This window comes from Phocoena phocoena, chromosome 9, assembly GCF_963924675.1.
Source record: "Phocoena phocoena chromosome 9, mPhoPho1.1, whole genome shotgun sequence".
Taxonomy (NCBI): domain Eukaryota; kingdom Metazoa; phylum Chordata; class Mammalia; order Artiodactyla; family Phocoenidae; genus Phocoena; species Phocoena phocoena.
The window spans coordinates 58,924,271-58,938,236 of NC_089227.1; the positions used below are offsets into that span (position 1 = coordinate 58,924,271).

General features: G+C 39.7%; 1 protein-coding gene across 1 annotated transcript in view; it reads right to left on the bottom strand.

The window, feature by feature from the left end:
* CPVL (carboxypeptidase vitellogenic like) overlaps nucleotides 1-13,966 on the bottom strand; it is a 101,252-nt gene that overhangs the window by 39,552 nt on the left and 47,734 nt on the right. Inside the window, 1 exon segment of the mRNA XM_065883857.1 lies at nucleotides 10,043-10,216. Within this exon segment, the coding sequence (XP_065739929.1) occupies nucleotides 10,043-10,216 (174 nt within the window).

A 13,966-nucleotide genomic window follows, 5' to 3' on the forward strand; every position in this document is an offset into this window, starting at 1 on the left:
ATGGCCTCTAGAGCTGTAGCTCCTGTTTTTTTGAAATAATGGTTTCATACAGGAAATACACCACACACACACACACACACACACACACTCACAAACACACACTCACATTCTCTCTCTCATGTACTCTTAGTCTTTGAAAATATAGCTTATATATTTTTAGGAAGGCAAGAGCTGCAACCAAACAGAGAAATGGAGGTTGGAAACATATTCAGAATCTCTAGCAAGAATCTTCATAAGAAAATGTAACTTCTTTATCATAAAGTACTAAGGACCGGGGGACTTCTACAAAGAACACGGGATTCAAAACCAATAGCTTTTATGGGGTATGGGCTGCATTTCCTAGATTTTAGAGATGTCCTATCCCTATCTATCTGTCCATCTATCTATCTATCTATCTATCTACCCGCTACTATATTTTATTACGTTGAAAATCAGGATACATCTTACAATCAGTGTATTTGTTTTTGTTTTTTAAAAAATGCTGCTTAAAAGAGGAAGGAATATAACATACATAATATAATCAATAGTAACTGGAGTGGTGAATTATTTGCACTTACTAAAATTCAAATAAGTTTACTATAAAGACAGCTTATGATGTAAATGAACAGATCATCTGTCTTCTTTCTGTCATTCTGTCCTTTCCCCCCCCTTTCCTTCCTTCCATCCCTCCTTCCTTTCTTCAAAGTTTCCGGCACACTACTATATGTTAGTTGCTATACTAGGCAACTAAATCAGAACCTTTGGTGGAGGGGGTCGTAATTAAGTATTTTTTAAAGCTTCCCAGAAAGCAATACTCTTCTCACGCTTTCCGTATTTATCTTTTCCAAGTAAAGTCAACTGATGTAATTGCCTGTGTTTCATAACCAGCTGGATTTCATAGCAACTGGATTTAAATGTGCGTTTCTTAGCTTGTTGATTTTTAGGTCCCTGGAATCTACATAACAAATGGTATCACCACTTAATATCTTTCCTCTTGTAACACCCTCACTCTGCTGTATTTGGGTGGCTCCAGATTAAATTCTACTTTTATGTTGCCATAAATCACAAACGTACCTTCTAATGTTTTGAGCACTTCTAATGCAAAGAGAGCAATGTGAACCACAGCTGAAGTGGAAGAACAGTTTAAGAATGGTAAAAAAAGAGAAGATTAAGGGAAGTAAAATGTTCTAAGCAACATCTACTCTCTGTGAAGCCTTTTATTACTTCCTTTGTTCCCAAGACAATTCTTCTTTCATTATTAAAGTTTGTTGAGTGCCTACTATGTGCCAGGCACAGTGGTAGGCCCTGGGTACAGAGTGGTGAACAAGAAGGTAAGATGGCTGCCCTTACACAGTTTGTTGTCTATGAGATAGAATTTTACAGATTAGGAAGTGAAAGGGAGAACTTCAATTCCAGGCAGCTTGACTTCTGACACCGAACATATTTTAACATCACCATCAGGGAGTTGTAACATAATTTGCAAGTAAATTGGCTACCCACCAATGAGCATAGAGAGCCAGGTAGAAAAAGATTATTTTAATTACCTGCTATTTTGGATTATGTAATCAATGTCTACCAGCGAGGAAAACTGATGGAATTTTCTGTGAGAACAGATCAGTGTCCTTGCCTCCACCACAATGCCTCATAATTCTCTGAAGTATGCTGAGGGACTTTAAAGTCAAGGCCATACTAAGCAGTCCACATGCTCACGACATGGTCAATTAAATCTCTGCAAAGCACTAATCACAGTCTACCTCCTTCAAAATTTTATTGTATATATTATATATACACCAAAGAATGTATTATAACATATCTGTAGGTTAGGAAGTATAAGAATAAATATACATTCACAGATGCACCAGCCACCTTAAGAACTAGTATAGTACCAATATCATTGAATCTACCCAGTGAACTTCTCCCCTATCCCAACCCCCATCTGTCTACCCCACAGAGAGAACCACTATATAATACTATTTCATTTATAGGCAATATCCAAAATAGGTAAATCCATACATACAGTAGATTAGTGGTTTCCAGGGGGTGGAGGGAGGGAGAAAATGGGAATTACTGCTAAAGCATAAGGGGTTTGGGGAGAACATGACAAAAATATTCTAAAATTAAACAGTGATGATGGTTGCAAAAATTTGTGCATATTTAAAAAACTACAGGCTTGGGGCTTCCCTGGTGGCGCAGTGGTTGAGAGTCCACCTGCCGATGCAGGGGACATGGGTTCGTGCCCCGGTGCAGGAAGATCCCACATGCCGCAGAGAGGCTAGGCCCATGAGCCTGCACGTCTGGAGCCTGTGCTCCACAACGGGAGAGGCCACAACAGTGAGAGGCCCGCGTACCACAAAAAACAAAAAACAAACAAAAAAAACCCTACAGACTTGAACATTTTAAATGGGTGAATTCTGTATTATGTGAATTATATCTTCAATCAAGCTGTTAAAGAAATAGTATAAAGAAATCCTGCATACTCTTTATGTAGCCTTCAAAATATTAACGTTTTAAATAACCACCATGCAATCATCAAAACCAGAAAATTAACAGTGATATAATACTATTTTCTTGCTACAGATTTTATTAAAAAATTTCCACTTGTCCCTTAATAACCTTTTTCTGATCCTGGATACAATAAAAGATCACATGTTATATATATTTAGTTGTAAAGTCTCCTTAATCCCTCAGTGTTTGTGTGTGTGTAGGTATGTGTGTGTCATTCATGTCCTTTGACAAGTACCAGCCAGTTATTTTGTGGCTAAATTTGTCCCCTAATTTGAGTTCGTCTGCTGTTGCCTCATGATCAAATTCATTCATTTCTGGCAACACACATTAGTGTTGTTGTGTCCTTCTCAGTGCAACATATCAGGAGGCACAAATGTTGATTTGTCCCATTACTGGTGATGTTAACTTAGATCCTTTGGTTCATATGCCAGACTTCTCCACTATAAAGCTACTATTTTCCCCTTCATCATAAATATTTTGAAGGAGGATACTTTGAGGCTACGTAAACATTCTGATTCTCATCATACTTTCACTAACTGATGTTAGTATCCACTGATGATTCTTTCCTGAAGCAATTATTACTGTCCTATTTGTCAAATAATGATTTTCTATTCCATTATTTCTTACACATTTATTAATTGGATTTTTCTCCCATTCATTTTTTATTTGTTTACATCATCATGAACTCTGACTTTAAAGGGAATGCATATTATGTTTTATAGAACAGAATAATGCTTACTGGTAGATTTTTATTAGGTCAAGAAAGTCCCATACTATGGTAGGCTAAATAATGCCCTGTCACAACATATCTAGTCCTAATTCCTGGAACCAGTGAATGTTACCTTATGCAGAATAAATAAATAAATTAATTAATTTAAAAAATAGAGACTTTGCATGTGTGATTAACTTAAGCATCTTGAGATGGGGAGATTATCTAGGAGGTCCTTAAATGCAATCTCATGTATTCTTCTAAGAGGGAGGCAGACGATATTTGACCACAGAAGAGGAGAGGGCAATGTGACCACAGAGGCAGATGTTAGAATAATATGGCCACAAGCCAAGGAAGGCCAACAGCCACCAGAAGCTGGAACGGATTATCCCATTACAGCCACCCTATTGACACCTTGGTTTCAGCCCAGTGAAAGTGACTTTGGATTTCTAACCTCCAGAACTGCGAGAAAATAAATTTCTGTAGTTTATGCCATCAAGTTTGTGGTAATCCATTAGAGCAAGCATAGGAAATGAATACAGATACTACTATTCCTCGTTTGCTAAAAATTTTTATCCTAAGTGGGTTTTAATTTTATCAAATCCACTTTTTTGCATCTATTAAGATAGAAAATTTTTCTCTTTTAACATTTTAGGTGGTAAATTACATGATAGAACTTCTAATACAAAAATATCCTTGCATTCATGGGATCAACCCAACCTGATCTTTTTTATTCACTGGTGGATTAGGTTGTATTAATATTCTGTTTAGGATTTGTACATATATGCTCATAAGTGACGTTGCTCATTGTATTGCCTTTGCTCCTTTGTCAATGATCAGCTGACTATATTTATGTGAGTCTATTTCTGGGCTCTCTATTCTCTTCCATTTATCTATTTGTCTGTTCTCCAGCCAATACTATAATGTCTTTTTTTGTGTGTGTGGTACGCGGGCCTCTCACTGTTGTGGCCTCTCCCGTTGCGGAGCACAGGCTCTGGTCACACAGGCTCAGTGGCCATGGCTCATGGGCCCAGCCGCTCTGCGGCATGTGGGATCTTCCCGGACCGGGGCATGAACCCGTGTCCCCTGCATCAGCAGGCGGACTCTCAACCACTGCGCCACCAGGGAAGCCCTATACTGTCTTAATTATTGCAGTTTTATATTAAGTTTCCAAGTCAAGAAGAGTCATTCATCTGACTTTGTTCTTCTCCTTCAATACTGAGTTGGCTATTCTGAGTCTCTGCCTTTCCATATAAACTTTAGAATTAGTTTGCCAATACCCATAAAATAACTTGCTGAGATTTTGGTTGAGATTTCATTGAACGTGTAGATCAAGTTGGGAAGAACTGACATTTTGATAATATTAAGCCTTCCTATTCATGGACGTGGAATATCTATTTATTTAGTTCTTTGATTTCATTCATCAAACTTTTGTAGTTTTCTGCATATAGGTTTGTACATAATTTGTTATATTTATGCCTAAGTACTTCAATAGTTTCGGTACTGATGTAAAGGGTTTTGGATTTTTAATTTCAAATTCCACTTGTTCATTGCTGGTATATTGAAAAGTGATTGGTGTTTGTATATTAACTCTGTATCTTGCAACTTTGCTATAATCACTTATTAGTTCCAGGAGCTTTTCTATTGATTCTTTCAGATTTTCTACATAGACAATCATGCCATCTTCACTTATTCATTCTCCAATACTTTTATTTTCTTTATATAGAGCTGAGTTTCCGATCTATAACATTAACCTTCCCTGTGAAGAACTTCTTTTAACATAATTTGCAAGGTAGGTCTACTGGCAATAAATTCCTTCAATTTGTACTTGTCTGAAAACATCTTTATTTCTGCCCCATTTCTGAGGGATAGTTTCATAGGACACAGAATCCTAGGTTGGTGATTTTTTTTCTCTCAACTCTTCAGATATTTCATTCTCTTTTCACTTGCATGGTTTCTGAGGAGAAGTCAGATGTAATTTGTACCTTTGCTTCTTTATAGGTAAGGTGTTTTTTCCCCTCTCTGGCTTCTTTCAAGATTTTTTTCTTTATCTCTGATTTTCTAAAGTTTTCATATGATATACCTAGGTGTCGTTTTTTGGCATTTGTTTGCTTGGTGTTCTCTGAGCTTCCTGGATCTGTGGTTTGGTGTCTGACATTAACTTGGGAAAATTCTCAATCATTATTTCTTCAGATTTTGTTTCTGTTCCTTTCTCTCTTTTCTTTCTGGTATTCCCATTATGCGTATATTACATCTTTTATAGTTGTTCCACAGTTTTTGGATTTTCTGGTTTTGTTCAGTCTCTGTTCCCTTTGCTTTTCAGTTTTGGAAGTTTCGACTGTCATATCCTCAAGATCAGCAATTCTTTCCTCAGCCATGTAGTCTACTAAAGAGCCCATCAAAGGCATTCTTCATTTCTGTTACAGTTTTTGATTTCTAGCATTTCCTTTGTCATTCTTTCTTAGAATTTCCATATCTTTGCTTACATTATCCATCTATTATTGTATGTTGCCTACTTTTTCCACTGAAGCCCTTAGCACATTAATCATAGTTTGCAAAAATTCCTGGTCTGATCATTTCAACATCCCTGTCCTATCTGACTCTGGTTCTAATGCTCGTTCAGTCTTTTTAAAGTGTGTTTTTTGCCTTTTAGTATGCCTGGTAATTTTTTGTTGAAAGATGTACATGATGCACTGGATGGATACAGGGTACTGTGGTAAATAACCCTTTTGTAACATGGTGGTAAGATGTGGGGGATGGGAAGCATACTAGAGTCCTACGATTAGGTCTCAGTCTTTTAGGAGCCTATGCCCCTGGACTGCGAACCTCACCAGTGCTTTGCAGTTGCTCCCCCTCACCTCTTAGGTGGGACAGCATAGCTAAAGGCAGCTGGAATTGGGTGTTTCCTTTCCCCCACATGGAAGTCTAGAGCTGAAGTTGAGTATTTCCCTTCCCACAGGTAGATCAGGCTCTGATAAGCCCTCAGTGGGTTAGGCTGTGGTAAAATAGCTTTCTGAGGGCAGGCCTTGTTACAAAAAACAAAATGCTCTGGTGTATTTCAAGGTGGCTACTTTTACCTCCTCCTGCCATAAGCAGAAGGGATTTTTCTCCAGTATTCACTGTGAAGACATTGCAGAACTCCTGGAGATAAAACTACAAAAGTGGGGGCTTCCTCCCATGACTGGATTCCCCTGGAGTTTTTAAGTCTCAGGCTTATCCCCACTGAGCCTCCAGTAATTCACGAATTACAGCTCAGGTTTTCCTATCCTGGCACTGGTTCTTGTGGAGGTTTCTGCTCATGGATTTCTGATTAGAAAAGTGATTCTCTGTACCCACCTCTCGGTCTCTCCTGTTTGTGAAGTAGTTTGCCCTGTGATGACTTCACTTCTCTCACAGATCTAAGAGGAGTTGTTGCTTTTTCAGTTTGTTCAGCTTTTTACTTGTTGTTAGGACAGAATGGTAACTTCCAAGTTCCTGACATGCCAGACTGGAAACCAGAAGTCTGTCAAGTCTCTTTTACTTTTGTGTTTTCCATGGTTTTTTGTATAACTTTTGTATGTAGCAGGTGCTTAAAGGCTTCTGCTGAAATGTGTTGAACATCATTAGTAATAGCTTATATTTTCAAGCACTTTCTAAGCACCAGTCATTGTTTTAAGTGTTTTATCTACATAATCTATTTAAACCTCATAAGAACTCACCTGTAAGTACCATTATTATTCCCATTTCACAGATGAGGAAGCTGAAGCACAGAGTGTTTTAAGTATCCTCCCCCAAAGGAACATAGCCAGTGAATAGCGGAAACAGAATTCAAACTCAAAATGTCTAACGTGAGAACCCATGCTTATAACCACCATGTGCTATGGACCCAGGTAACTCCTAGAAATCGTGATAATATTTAACCATGATCTGATTTAATCATGAATTCCAATAGTCCAACAGATTATTTCTCACTCTAGTTGTTCTGGAAACTGCTAAAATGATATTTCAATTTACCACCTAAATATTTGAAATTACTGAAAAGTGGATGACTTTGAGTACACATCCCCTGTAGGTCTTTACAAGAAAAGGATTATGTTTTCACATAGTCTGTACAGAAACTGATGTACTACACCCTTGTTCTCTTAGTTCTATTAGTTTCCAGAAACTGATGAAGGTCTTCCTCAGCCCATCAGATATTCCACATGGCATAAAATGAATCTAGTACTAGAAAGAGACTTCCACGTTCCTATGAATAGAAGCATGTGCACTATTTTCTATGACAAATTACTACTGAGTCTTACATAAATATAACCTTGAGGGTACTAATGTTTTAAGCCAACCTAGATTGTTCTGACTCCACTGCATACACATTGAGGTTCACCACCATTAGCAGACAAGCCAAGGATAATCGCTGCCCTGTGGGCTATGCCAGCTGCAGCCATGGATACGCGGTCTATTTCAGCAACAGCCACTTTTTGGTCTGCACTCAGACTGACTGCATACTTTGTTCTCTTTCTTTCTGGAAACATGGTTTATCTGCACCACTAATCTATTCTCTTTTTCTGACAACTGATTCAGAGTTTGAAAGTTTAGAAAACATTCTGATTTCATTGGAATTCACATTGATAGGTTTAGGATACATGGGAAACAGAAACAGATATGTTTAAATATCAAGATGCAGGCTATCTTTAATCAGCATATTCTCCCTTATCAAGCAAGTGGACACTGTATGGCGATTGGCCAATACCAGGAGAGTTTACACCATCAGGTGAACTATATATCTCACGCTATCCTCACTTGGCTGAGAAAGCAATCATACTCTAGTTAAATGTATACAGTGAGAAAACCTATCTTGCAAGGGCACAGAAAAATATACATGGGAACTTCCTTATCTGCTCTCCACTCAAAAAAACCATTTTGCATTCCTTAATGTTACATTATAGCCCAGTGTTTACATCTTGAAAACATAAGCGCTAAGCTCTTTTTGGTTTAATAAATTTGTGGATAATAAATACCTGATGGATTATGAACAAGTTTATTAGCTATCTTTTTGATAGACCACTAATTTATAGAACTGAATTTTCATTCATTCATTCATTTATGTGTTACTGACATCTGCTCAAGGCTGGTGCTACGACTGACAGCCCACAATGGCAGTACAGTGTGCTAAGTGTGACCGCAGCAGCAGAGAGCACATGGTCTGAGACCTCAGAGAAGAGGACAACCTGAAGGTGCTCAGAGAAGGCTCCAAGCAGGCAAGCACTCAGGGCCACTACATTTCCCTGACAGAACCAAACACAAGAGTGGCTGAAATCCTGACCTCATCTAGTTAGGCCCTTTCTTGCCTACAAAGTAAGTATTTCATGAAGTTCTGCAGGTATATAATGGGTGTGTAGACTCTGCATGCCATTGGCCTTAGATTATTTTGAATAAAAGTTGTATGTCTAGGGCTTCCCCGGTGGCGCAGTGGTTGAGAGTCCACCTGCCAATGCAGGCGACGTGGGTTTGTGTCCCGGTCCGGGAAGATCTCACATGCCGCAGAGCAGCTAGGCCCGTGAGCCATGGCCGCTGAGCCTGTGCGTCCGGAGCCTGTGCTCCGCAAGGGGAGAGGCCACAACAGTGAGAGGCCCGTGTACCGCAAAAAAAAAAAAAAAGTTGTATGTCTAGGATTCAAACTCTGTGTACTAGAGGCAGGATCAGAAAATAGGTCTTCTAGGTCGGGCATATTCTAAAACACAATCTAGTAAGGGTGTATTAGGTCAAGGGCTCCCTGGGTAGTACTGAAGGTTGTGCACTGAACAATCCCAAGAGACACTATTCCTAACATAGACACTGTTGAAATGTGTTTTCCTTATGTCAGAAAACGGCAGTAAAGAGTTTGGTTCAAATAAAAGCAGTATATTAGGACAATTTTTGGACAGACAGAAATAAAGTGTCTTGAGGAGAGGTTGCCTTTTGTCTGATTCATGTGTTGGTTACTGGTTGCCCTGTTTTTTGTTCATTCCAAACATTTCTCTTGCCTCTGCCAGGAAACAGAGCAAAAGCGGATCACCTCTGGTGGTGATCTTCTCTATCATTAACACACTTATCCTGCTGAGCTACCCCCAGACCGTGCCTAGGACATATGCTAACAGTCCTGGAGGATCAGAGGAGGAGGTGAGAAGAGAAATAAAGGGGAAAGAAATGCACAGGATGACTGCCTCCCTGTCACCTGCTCGTGGGGTCCTTCCTTCACAGTGAGAATTCGAGGGTCCACAGTTCCTTTGCTTGAACCTCTGGTAGCACCAGCAGCAGATCAGGAATCAGGCAGAACATCTCAGTCAGATAACACAGTGATTGACTTTACATGCCTCGAAACATGGACCTTGTCTCATTCAACGCTTCAACCTGACAGACTAGCACAATGTTTGGCTTAAAGCCGGCCCTGAAGAAACTGTGATTGAGCAACGTGAATGAATGAAATTATCAAGCAAAAAGCATTTTTGGAATAACCAGTTGATTTCATTTATCCCTGACTTCATGGGGATTAACATAATAAAGCAAACAATAAGGGAAAATCGGCTTACACAAGGCCAGTCATCTTCTCGGCTCTGCTCTCCGTCTATTTTCAAGAAATGATGAGAGGTGTCATGTGCCAAAGAGAATTTCATTTTTAGGAACTTTTGGGGTAAAGTGATTTAATTAGAAGGAAAAAAATAAAACTTTTAATTCAAAGAAATCAAACAATGCAGCAGTTGTTACTCACATTTGTAAGATATCATAAAAGTAAAAAAAGGCAGGAGTCAAATTAAGAATAAAAGAAGGTCACTTCTGCTTTGGGTGATCTGAAAAGTTCCTAAAATAGACAGTAACTAAAGTTAAGTTTCTTACCTTATAATTATTCATGATTTCAGTTAACCATGGTTTCACTGACTTTACTGTATCTTCTCGCAAGTACTTTTCAACTTTGGATCCATCACTAAAAGCCTGGTTTCCCACGTGGATGGCTTGTCTCACTTGTGGGAGGGACAAAAATTTCGTGTAGTAACTTTGGTCCTCAGGTTCCTGGCATCAGAAAAATATTAGGGAAAACGAGTGGGTGGTGGGAACAGTACTCTGGGGAAAGCTTCAAATTTCTCCTAACATATATCACAATGAACAAGATGTGACACCACTATTAACTGGTCTCTACCCTGAATATTTTAACTTGGGGGGTTGGGGAAATTCAATTTTATCAAGCAAATCTGGATGACCTGATACTCTTGGAGCCAGTATCCAATTTGCAAATGCTGGATTTTTCCTTTTTGTAACAACAAAACTTTTGTGATCTGTAACTCCAATTAAAATCCCCATTCAAGGGGCTTCCCTGGTGGCGCAGTGGTTGGGAGTCTGCCTGCCGATGCGGGGAACGCGGGTTCCTGCCCCGGTCCGGGAGGATCCCACGTGCCGCGGAGCGGCTGGGCCCATGAGCCATGGCCGCTGAGCCTGCGCGCCCGGAGCCTGTGCTCTGCAATGGGAGGGGCCACAGCAGTGAGAGGCTCGCGTATCGCAAAAAACCAAAAAACCAAAAAAACAAAAAAACAAAAACCCCATTCAAGGCAAAAATAGGAAAAATGAAGAGGCGAGATTATCAAAATCAATTTGCTCCTTGTTGGAGGCTCTTGGAAAAGAAGGTGAAATGGACCACAAGGGGCCAGGGAGGTGATGTGGTGGATTAAAAGCTGAGGATTTCTTTTTCATGTTCTGCTGTTTATTAAAACCACACACACAAAATAATCAGCTGACCATAATTTGAGGAGGAAAATATATCAAGTGTAAGAACAGATGATACCTTATGAAGGACATAAGACAAAAGAGAAGTTGTCCATGAGCCTTATTTTTTAAAAATACTGCATAAAAGTCTCTGTAAGATTCATTACGCTAAAAGAAAAAAAAAAGGAGTAAATGCTGTTTTTATAAAGTTACAAAAGGATAAAAAAAAGAGTTTGAAATCAACAATTTTGTGAATCATCAACATTTTTTGCTAACTGTGAATACATTCTCTTTGTAAAGAAAAAAATTAATCACAAATTTTGCTTCTTTCTTGCCTAGCATATGTTTTTCTCTTGGTAGAATCTAAATCCAAAACCACAGGGTTGGCAAATTCCATTGAAATTAGCTTTATATTTTATTTACAAAATAGTTAGTAAGTAAGGCAATTTTAAAAACAGAATGTATTGTCATATCCACTAGACATGGTTATACAAATCCAAATCCCCAGTCTGGCTCCCTCTATCTTATTTGATTAATTCTACCCGAAAGGCATCAAATTTTGGCCCACTTTTATGAAAGAAACTAATTGAATATTTTGAGAAATATTCCAGAGGGCTTGAAGTGAGGGCCGTACTGAATGCATGAAACATCTTAAGTTAAAAGTAAGACAAAGCAAATATTTTCATAAAGGCTTTGGCAGTTTGGGTTATCCAAGCTGTATTAAGTATAGAACAAATAATGTGGGCATTTTCAAGAAACTCACTTCAGGATTGGTGCTCTGGGACCTGATACCCAGAACTGCAATCCTGGCCTGTCTCCTTCACAAAAGAACTTCTGTATAACAAGCTCTAGTGGGGGGAAACTGTGTTAATCGGAGATTTTTTTTTGAGTTATCTGGAATATCACACACTCTCAATGGTCAGATTATAATGTATACAACACTGGCAAGGTAAAAAATCCTATAGATTAGTATACCAAATAACGCAATAGAGTTTGGACATGTTTGTCTAGTGTAAAGTCAGCTCTCCTATTTCTTAAATTGGAGGAAGTTTGGTTTTGCCAAAAGTTTTAAGTAAACACTATTATGTTTTTTAAAATTGTTGTCATTACCGTGCACTGTAAAAGGTTGTAGTAATTAGAACATCCTGTAACATTCTGGAAGTAGGAAGGCTCGCTTATTAAGTCACCATCTAGTAGCTTATCCAGTAACTAGGTTGGGAGAGAGGGGAGAAAGGAAGGAGGAAAACATCAGGGTGGGTAAAAATATACAGGCATTTGTCATTTCATTTATTCAATAACTATTTCATTCAACAACCACTTCCCACACATCTTCTCTGCGCTATAGACACTGTCCAAGGCATTGGGGAAACAGCAGTGAACAAGGCAGGCCAAAAATGCTGCCTCATAGAGCTTATGTTCTAGAGGGTACGATAAACAAGCATTCATAGGTAAAATATGCAGTGTATTAGAGAATGATAAGGGCTAAGGAGAAAACTAACAAGGAGAAGGGTATAGGAAGTGCCATGGGTGCCTGTGGGGTATGTGTGCCTGGGTGGTGGGTGTGGGGGACACTGCAGAGAGGAGGAAACGGGTCTCACTTAGAAGGTGGCATTTGAGTAAAGACCTGTTGGAAGGAAGGAAGCAAGCCCGGAAGACATCTAGGAAAAGAACTTTCCAAGTAGAGGCAACAGTGAGCCCAAAGGCCCCGACTGCGGGAGTGAGTCTTGTGGGGAAGGGTTACCATAACATGATCATTGACCACTCACCCATGTACGAGGAGACAGGGCAGAGGATATGGACATACACCCAGGCGCTCGGAACTGGTGGAAGTTATCTTTCGACTGCTGACATTGAAAACCTGGTCATCAGCTGAAGGTGAGAGCAGTCAGCATAGTTGTGTGCTTTTCTCAGGTCATGTTGAACTGCATGAAAGCAGGCATGGAGTGGTAGAGAGGGGCACCTAGCCAGGACTGTGGTTTGGCCAAAGGAGTTGGAGGAGGTGCAAAGGGGGGCCGTAGGTGGGGAATGTATGTAATGACTGAGCTTGGGTTTATGTTGGGTAATTAGAGAAATTAAGACCTGCAGGGGTAGGGGACCATGAAGAGGTAGTAGGATCCATGGACTGAAAGACAATGGGGTTGCAGGACTGTAATCCAGAGAAGTGAGCTGGGAGGAAGGGAGGTGGCAGCTGGGGGAAGACGTTTGAATCTGTTGACTCTGAGATTGTGGAGTGATTGCTGGCTTTTTTGCAGGGGGTAATGGAAATAAGCAGCTAAGGTAAAGAGAACAAGATCACTAAATGAGAGGAGACTAAGAAACTGAGGGACCAAGCATTAAAAAGATCATCCATGTGGAGACTTCAGTCACCAGAAATGATGACAAGAGTAATGCTGGAAAGTGACACCGAGGCAGGAGCCAAAATATTCAGAGAATGAGAAGGCGAACGCCAGGGGTGTGTGTCGGGAGAGAAGCTGATCCCTTCAGCTCCAACTTACCGCTCTTTTGTTAACTAAATCATTTTAAGGGATCAGAACATCAAAAAGGCTTTATTATTGAGGCTTGAGATTTTGACATTTGTATTCTCTTGGGTTTCAGGATTTCTTGGAGTCTTGTATTGCATAACGTGAAACACATTTTACCACTACTTGATTACTTTCCTAAGTATCATTTCATCTATTTCCTGTGAAAAAGCAAAAGTCTTTTCATTTATCACACAAGATTTTGGACCAGTGGTCACGGGGACACTGCATAACTTCAAGAGTTTTTTTGTGGGGGGAGGGGTGGGGGGTTTCTCTAGTTTTTGATGAATCTGGTTTGGGAGAGACCTCATGGGTCATCTTGTCATTATCTCTGAATACACACAATATCTGAACTTTTCAACAGTTTCACTAACCCTGTGGACGCTTAGGCTGCTGGATCACGCACCACAGACATCTTTCTGCTTTCTTTATCCCTTTGAGTCTATCAAATATTCTTGCTCTTGACACTGCTTACGTTTGCTCTTGACATATGCTTCTTCAGAAACACATCAAATGTCTCACTTGCAGATGGGTCTCATGCAAT